The sequence below is a fragment of the Gymnoscopelus braueri genome (genome assembly GCF_963280865.1).
Source record: "Gymnoscopelus braueri genome assembly, chromosome: 2".
Lineage (NCBI taxonomy): Eukaryota > Metazoa > Chordata > Actinopteri > Myctophiformes > Myctophidae > Gymnoscopelus > Gymnoscopelus braueri.
In genome coordinates this window covers 46,765,558-46,774,289 of record NC_137604.1, presented here as the reverse complement: position 1 = coordinate 46,774,289, position 8,732 = coordinate 46,765,558, and the positions used below count along the sequence as shown (strand labels likewise).

At 45.5% G+C, this 8,732-nt stretch overlaps 1 protein-coding gene across 1 annotated transcript in view; it reads left to right on the top strand.

Moving 5' to 3' along the window:
- Positions 1–3,064: 3,064 nt before the first annotated feature.
- tll1 (tolloid-like 1) overlaps positions 3,065–8,732 on the top strand; it is a 59,750-nt gene continuing 54,082 nt past the window's right edge. Inside the window, exon 1 of the mRNA XM_080417422.1 lies at positions 3,065–3,286. Within this exon, the coding sequence (XP_080273548.1) occupies positions 3,100–3,286 (187 nt within the window). The 5' untranslated portion in view covers positions 3,065–3,099. The remainder of the gene's footprint in view (positions 3,287–8,732) is intronic.

The following is an 8,732-nucleotide window of genomic DNA, read 5'->3' as shown; positions in this document are numbered from 1 at the left end:
GCGGGAGCGTATGGCGTCTGTCTGTGTATGTCACGCGTGCACGTACGTGCATAGTTATACGTGTATATGCGATGGTCTGTGCGCTTGTGTGTCACAGCCGCCAGGGGATTTGCAGCCACGGCCCGTGGACAGCTTGCGGCTGGATTGATAGAGTGACGTCAGCGCGCACTTCTCTCTCTCTCTCTCTCTCTCTCTCTCTCTCTCTCTCTCTCTCTCTCTCTCTCTCTCTCTCTCCCTCCCTCCTCTCCCCCTCTGTGTGTGTGTGTGTGTGTGTGTGTGTGTGTGTGTGTGTGTGTGTGTGTGTGTGTGTGTGTGTGTGTGTGTGTGTGTGTGTGTGTGTGTGTGTGTGCAGCTGAGTTGATGTGTGTGTGTGCACTGTGCAGGGCAGGATTAGTGGCGAGCAGCAGAGACAAGCGTCCCGGGCCGCTAATCTCTCCCGTTGGGGGGAAACATGGGCACGCTGGGAATGACCCGTAGTACCGTCGTGCACCGGGGGCCCGATGAGCCCCAGACGGCACTTGGAGACGCCCCGGGCGGTGTGGGAACCCACGGACCTGCACGCTGAAGCCCCTCACAGTCACAACACCACAGCTAGCCTACCGCAGGTAAGCAGCCCTGCAGGATAAACCAAGGTGTTGCTGCCATGAGTTCCAGGAGGATTTGCACGGTGTCAATGTGTTCAACCGGGCCGGTTTGTCAACAACAACAACAACCGCCGCTGTTTTAAGATTTTCTTTCAACCATGCATGATGCACGGGGCCGCGAAGAGAGGCTGCTTGGTTGTCGACCACCCTAATAATGTAGCGACCCCGCAAAAGACCCGGTCGTAACTTGCTCCTGCAAGGGAGCTAGCTCTCTCGGCGTTGCCTGTTACCTGCCGAGCTGGAGACCGGGGTTCGATTCCGACGGTGCGCGAAACGTTACCATAATTACGGGAAAGGTCACAACAACACAAACTTAAGTTGACAATAACTTAAACGGATGATAGTAACTAACCTGGCAGATAATGAGCCTACCTGGTGTTGCTCGCCTGCTCGGCGTCAGCTTATGAACGTCTCCTGGCTGAATGGGACCTTTGAGCAGATGCTCCTGTGAATGGAGGGCAGGCTTGCACGGCCCATTGATGCTGATAGGACCAATGATGTAGGCTGCACTCATAGGCCATTAGTTCTCAAAATTAGTTAATAAAGCGTCACAATCATTTTCCACTTTATCCATATTTTGTACTTTGGCTATTCAAAAATTGCAGATCTACAAGCTCAGGTACAGCTTAGATCTGCTATTTTTTTTTTTTATCTCGAAAATGTCTGCAAATCAAACAAAAAACATTTTGAACTCAAATCTTTGCTTCTGGGGGTCCCTGCCTGGAACAAAATATTTTGAGATGGTCCTCCTTGACATGAAAAGGTTTAAGAACCACTGCCATAGGCTGTCTGTCTGTCTGTCTGTCTGTCTGTCTGTCTGTCTGTCTGTCGAGAACAGTATTAAACCGGTGTTTGGAACCTAAACCCACGTCTCGCGGCATTAATGGCCCCGATCTCACCTACTTGTGGTCAGCTTCCTAAATACTTCACACCTGCATGGGTCCATGGAGCAGCGGAGCCTCTGGGCTTTGGGCCAAATTATAACCGTGGTGTTACTTTTATGGCTACCGGTTTATATTCTAACTTTTATTGCCACCTCATGCTGTAGCCTAATGATAGCGACTATAGCGTGGGTCACCGTCCCCTAAAAGTCTATCTATCTATCTGTCTGTCTGTCTGTCTGTCTGTCTGTCTGTCTGTCTGTCTGTCTGTCTGTCTGCCTGTCTGTCTGTCTGTCTGTCTGTCTGTCTGTCTGTCTGTCTGTCTGTCTGTCTGTCTGCCTGTCTGTCTGTCTGTCTGTCTGTCTGTCTGTCTGTCTGTCTGTCTGTCTGTCTGTCTGTCTGTCTGTCTGTCTGTCTGTCTGTCTGTCTGCCTGCCTGTCTGTCTGTCTGTCTGTCTGTCTGTCTGTCTGTCTGTCTGTCTGTCTGTCTGTCTGTCTGTCTGTGTCCTTCTGTCTGCCACTCTCTCTCAGACAGACAGACAGACTATCTCCACTCCAGCCTTCTTTCTTTTACGCACAGAAGTCTAAACATGACAGACAACCCTGCCAAGCCGCAAGCAAAGGAGTCAGGATCAGTACTGACATTAATTGACGCTTATAGAAAAGCGAGATGGGCAGCAGGGTGTGTGTGTGTGTGTGTGTGTGTGTGTGTGTGTGTGTGTGTGTGTGTGTGTGTGTGTGTGTGTGTGTGTGTGTGTGTGTGTGTGTGTGTGTGTGTGTGTGTGTGTGTGTGTGTGTGTGTGTGTGTGTGTGTGTGTATGTATTTGTGTGTGTGTATTTGTGTGAAAGAGTATAGCTACTGTATAATATGAGCGCTTTGGAGGCGGTGCGCTGAGTCGGTCCTTATGAATGCAGGACACACACACTGACACAAGACAAGACAGTAGCGCCGGACACTCGCAGAGTTCGGACAGAGGTGGAGACTGGAGAGAGACAGTGACAGAGCGAGAGAGAGAGAGAGAGAGAGAAGAGAGAGAGAGAGAGAGAGAGGGTGACCCCAGTGCGTCTTTGCGCTCCACTAGCCAACACGGCAAAACGACCATTGAAACCACCGAGGTCTCCAAGACTGAGAGGAGAGCCCGATATCACTGTCGCTCTCATTGATCTCTCTTACTTAGTCTAATTTTTTTTTTAAATTATTATTATTTCAGAGCTACAACAACACCTGGAACCCAACGCAGAGTGGAGTGCACGGTTCTTCAACAAACAGACACTTTGTTTTATGAATAGAAACACAAGTTGGACAGCAGCCCGGTCCACCATGGAGCACATCAGACGGCTACTACAGTAGATTAACAGTGTATCCTCCTCTCCGTCCCGCGGACCCTTCTTCACGATGAGCCGTTAAATTCCTGATCCGTCGCGGATGCTGCCGTGGCCGTGGGAGTTCCTCTGGAGAGAAGAACATCTCCGAAGACTCGGGGGGAGAAGAGGAGGAGAGAGGAGGAGGAGGAGGAGGAGAGCCAGTGGAGGACGTCCAGCCAGGTCCGTTCATAGTGACCGCACCGTCCCCAGATGGAGCGGGTGTCCCCCCCGCCGCTGGCCGCTAAGATGCGCTGGATCACGCTGCTGCTCGCCGGACTGACCTTCTGGAGCAAAGTGTCTCTGTGTGACGGCTTCGACGTCCTAGAGGAGACACACTATGACTATTTCGAGGAGGAGAAAGCGGACAGCATCGACTATAAAGACCCGTGTAAAGCCGGTGGGTGGCATTTTACTGCTTATGAGTGATACACATTTAGGCTAAATTTAGGCACATTTAGCCTATTGGCTTCTCATTTAGGCTAATTGTGGTTAAAAATAGACCAACCATAATTTAATTACGAGAGTGCAAAAACGGGTCTATTGTAGTCTACAGTACTACACACTAAATTAAGCTGTTCTGTTTTGTGGATACGAAGTGCACCCCCCCTCTCTGTTTAGTTTAATTCAATTCAAAGGGGCTTTATTGGCATGACAGAACACACACACGCACACGCGCACACGCGCACGCACGCACGCACACACACACACACACACACACACACACACACACACACACACACACACACTTGCGTGCAGCGAGGCTCTGGGGGTCAAGTGGCTGCAGCGCATGTGTTTGTGCGTCTCTAACTGGAGAAAGTCTTTTGAGTCTTTTGAGATAAGAGACATAAAGAACTAAAGAGGAGGGGGGTATTTGTGTGTGTGTGTGTGTGTGTGTGTGTGTGTGTGTGTGTGTGTGTGTGTGTGTGGGGGGGGGGGTATAATTCACCTCTCTTCCACAACTGATACCAATCATGTGTTTAATTGGCTGATCCCCGTGGTGGGTGGAGCCATGGAGGGCATCATGCACGTGCAGCCCATTCACTATCTGTCAGGTTATGCTATATGAGTTCATATAGCATAAAAATAAATGTATATATATGTAGGCTAGTAAGGCTACATTGGCTATTTGAAAGACAAGGTAGCAGATCTGCTTTTTAAAAATAAATCTTGAATAAATGTGAAAGATTTGGAATATTTATGGGGGGGGGGGGGCTGGCACAAAATCTTTTCAGATGGGGGTCCACGGACAAATAGGCTACATGTTAAATTGGGGGTCCTTGACATGAATACGTTTGAGACCACTGCAACGGCATGGCACATCTTGCACAGAAATCACTTGTCATCTTATCAACTAATATCTAGGGTATAGCCTATGATGCCTATCCTACTAATTGCGCCTTATTTTGAGCTCAAACTCAATTTTGAGTTGACAGCGCTCAGGATATTGGATTCAGCCAGCATCTGTGTGTGAGCAGGGCAGGGCCTACGTGCATGTGAATGTGTGTGAGCAGGGCCTACGTGCATGTGAATGTGTGTGAGCAGGGCCTACGTGCATGTGAATGTGTGAGCAGGGCCTACGTGTGTGTGAATGTGTGTGAGAGCGGGAGAGGAGAGAGGGCAGAGATTTGAGATTGTATGTTTGCGGGTGTGCGTGCGCGCGTGTGTGTGTGTGCACTGCATGCAGTGTTAGTGCATCCCGTTTTTAAAGTTTTTAAGGATCTGATCTGTGAGTGCACGTGCACACAAGCTGGCACGGTTGGACATATAATGAGAGGATCGGAACTGCAGTGGAATGACAGTAGAACCACAGAGAAAAGATGTTTGAACCAAGATGATGTGTGTATGTGTGTGTGTGTGTGTGTGTGTGTGTGTGTGTGTGTGTGTGTGTGTGTGTGTGTGTGTGTGTGTGTGTGTGTGTGTGTGTGTGTGTGTGTGTGTGTGTGTGTGTGAGAGAGAGAGAGAGAGAGAGAGAGAGATTTTCCAAGTGTGTGTGTGTGTGTGTGTGACTGTGTGTGCGTTTGTTTGTTTGTGTGTGTGTGTTTGTGTGTGTGTGTGTGTGTGTGTGTGTGTGTGTGTGTGTGTGTGTGTGTGTGTGTGTGTGTGTGTGTGTGTGTGTGTGGGTGGGTGGGTGGGTGGGTGGGTGTGTGTGTGTGTGTGAGAGAGAGAGAGAGAGAGAGAGAGAGGGAGATAGCAAGAGGAGAGAGAGAGTGATTTGCTGTGTGTGTGTGTGTGTGTGTGTGTGTGTGTGTGTGTGTGCGCGCGTGCGTGCGTGCGTGCGCGCGTGTGTGTGTGTGCGCGTGTGTGTGTGTGTGTGTGCGCGTGTGCGTGTGCGTGTGCGTGTGTGTACACTGCAAAATGACAGGCCTGCAGCACTGTAACAGTTTGTACTTCCGATCAACAATCTGTTGTTGTGCATTCAAAGTCACGGTTCTACATAAATCATGCTGTATAATCATTTAATCCCTCCCAATTGGTCTGTATGTTATTGTGTTTGTGCGTCACATGTGTGTGCATGCGTGCGTCCGCATGCTTGTGCATGTGTGTCTTTGTGGGTGCTCCACCCAAATGTGAGCAGATGTTTTGGACACAAATTCTGGAGTTTCACTAACTTAAGACCTAACAAGTGTCTGTTCTTTCTTTCTTTCTTTCTTTCTTTCTTTCTTTCTTTCTTTCTTTCTTTATAAAAATGTCATTACAAGAATCATTTCTACAAGAAAGTAGCCTGCCTGCACAAACAAGGCGGTATTATACAACATTTACATTTAGATTTTTTTTCAAATCGGTCAATCTCATATAGGGGCAGCTCTGCCTATATCGCGCATGGCTGTTTATGAAAGTGGCATATATAGAAATCTCACGAAATTGCATTGACCTGCACCTTTGATAGTGTTTGAAAATTAAAATGACACCTTTTTCCTGACACCAGAAATCATAGCATTAAAAAAGAAGTTATCCATGGAGTGATATAGATATACACAGACATTAGACTGCATAGTCATGGTTATTATGCCACAATTATCAACCAATCAGATTACATGATTTGACCTCTCCTCTCCTCTCCTCTCCTCTCCTCTCCTCTCCTCTCCTCTCCTCTCCTCTCCTCTCCTCTCCTCTCCTCTCCCCAGTTTGGTTTCCCTACATTTTGAAAAAAATAACTTGAATTTAACTTTTTGAGTCACACTGAGATTACAAGATGTTTTTTCAAGGTGCCCTGGCTGGCACATTAAAAAAAAAGCGTACAAAATTTCACTGAATGATAAAAGACTCTAGCCTAGTAAGCAATTGCAAATTCCAATTGACTCTTCCAGCAAACCCTTCACTATAAAGTCCTAATTAGGATCAGCTCATCCTGCGGCAGATCTGTCTGCAAGTGGCTCCAGGCTTCAGGGGCAGCAAATATAAAGGCTTGTTTAAAGAGTTCTGTTAGGATTTAGGATTTCTTTTTCAGACTGCAGGAAAATCTAATTAGTTTCACACTAATTGACTGACAACGCTGCTATTTGCAGGTGATTATTCAAAAGTTAAACTACCATCAATTAAAGTACCTACTGCAGATGCCTGCTACAATGTTAGGAAGCTAAACTAATGTCTTCCTGGCTGGCATTAGTAAACAACATCACTTTAGTTTTGTATTCAACACAAGTTTCAGATCAAACAACTGTGACTCTACGATACCAAAATCTGACTGCAATTTTTGATGTGTGATGACATATTGCTCTGATAAGAACTCCACCCATAACTCTAAGCTTCCACTAGCTGACCAACACACATTCCATACATACCACACACACACACACACGCACATGCACACTTGCATACGCACGCACACACAGTACACACACTGACCTGACAGGTCACTCACTGGCTTGGCTGTGTGTATGTGTATGTATGTTTGCCCGTGTGTGTGCACACATTAACAGTAAGATCTGTGTGGGTAATTTAATGTTTATTTAGCAATGTCCGGCTCTGTGGTTCCACATACGAAGAACTTACCTTGTATGTGCATGTGCGTTTGTTTGTGTGTGTATGTGTGTGTGTATGTATGTGTGTGTGTGTGTGTGTGTGTGTGTGTGTGTGTGTGTGTGTGTGTGTGTGTGTGTGTGTGTGTGTGTGTGTGTGTGTGTGTGTGTGTGTGCTTGTGTTTGTGTTTGCCTGGCTGGTTCAAGGGGAACAGGCGAGGCATTGAGTGTGTGTTCTAGGTTAAAAACATGAAAAATGGTTTTCTGCTGAAAATATCAGCACCTATAAAGAATCTATTTATACTCTGGCCATGTATATCTCTCACAGCACACAGACACACACAAATGTGCGCTCACATGCATACACATTCTGATGATTCTTCAGAGGTCCGGTCAGTTAGTACTGTCCAATTTACAATTTAGGCATTTAGTAGATGCTCTTTTTTTATATATTAATTTGTATTAGTTTTTTATAAGACTTGACATTAACGAGACATGACAATAAGACAAACAAACACCAGACTATAATGCATGTTAAACATGAGTAATTAACCTATCATAATGAGGTACTGTATATAATAGGCAAACAGAATACAACAGTTGGACACATTAACAATTGGGCTTGTACAAAACAGAGCAGTCACACCGCAGAGTCGAGATGACCTGTGATAGGACCTCAGATGTATTCGAATATTGCTAGACTGTCCTGTTTGTTGCAACGCAGCCTCTCCAGATGTATCATTGATACAAACTCATTAAGCCATCTAGGAAAACAAGTAGCGATGGAAGTCTTCCACTCTGTTAAAATAATTCTCTTTGCTACAAGTGTACCAAGCATAAGAGTCTGTTGGACAGAGTATGGCAGAGCAAGAGAAGCTTCGGCGCAACCAAACAAGGCAGTTAGTGCATCAGGTTCAATATAAAAAACGTATACTCTGCTATACCAAGCAAAACATTTTTGCCAGAATAAAACAATCCTTGGGCAGGACCAGAAAGTGTGACCCAACGTGCCCTTGGATATGTTGCATCTGTCACGGAATAAAGCCCCTTTGAAGTATCGGAAACAGTTGGATACATTTTATTCATTTTAACCTTAGCGTAATGCAATCTGTGCATAACTTTGAACTGGACAAGCTGCAATCTGGCATTAACTGAGCCCGAGTGAATCCTCTTCAAACCCTCGCTCCAGATCTCATCAGACAGTTCCACACCAATATCAGCCTCCCATGAGGACTTGATATGATTTGTTGACGGAATAGACAATTTAGAACAGTGAGACAAATTTGGATATTCAGTGTTTAGAATTAGGATGCTGTTTCAGTAAAGCATAAAAACAGTGTTCCTGAGGTAAGTTTTCAAAATTATTTAAATTATTTTTAACAAAATGTCTAAATGGTTATTTATCTGAAAAAGCTGGTCTTGACAGTAAATTAAAGCTCTGAGATTGGTTGCCCAATAATAGTGTTGGAATACAGGGAGGGAGAACCCCCCCAATAACTTGGGTTTTTGTAAATGACTCTTTGAGATACGGTTGGTTTTACACCCCCAAATAAAATACATTATTATAGAACCAATTTATTTAAAGAATGACATGACCATATTTTGATCTTACCGGCATTTAAGACAATTTTCTTCATGCAAAATATTGTCTTAAATGCCGGTAAGATCAAAATATGGTCGTAAATTGCTCAGTGAATCGGGGCCAATGAGAGTTTGATTGGGATGTTCTGAAATAAGTACATAAACCAGGGAAGGGAAACCATCTTAATTGCGTTCACGCGCCCTATCATAGATAGCGGCAACAACCTCCAATATTCAATGTCTGACTTAAGTATCTATTTGAGGAGTGAAATTATATTTAAACAGAGACTTTGGGTTCAAAGG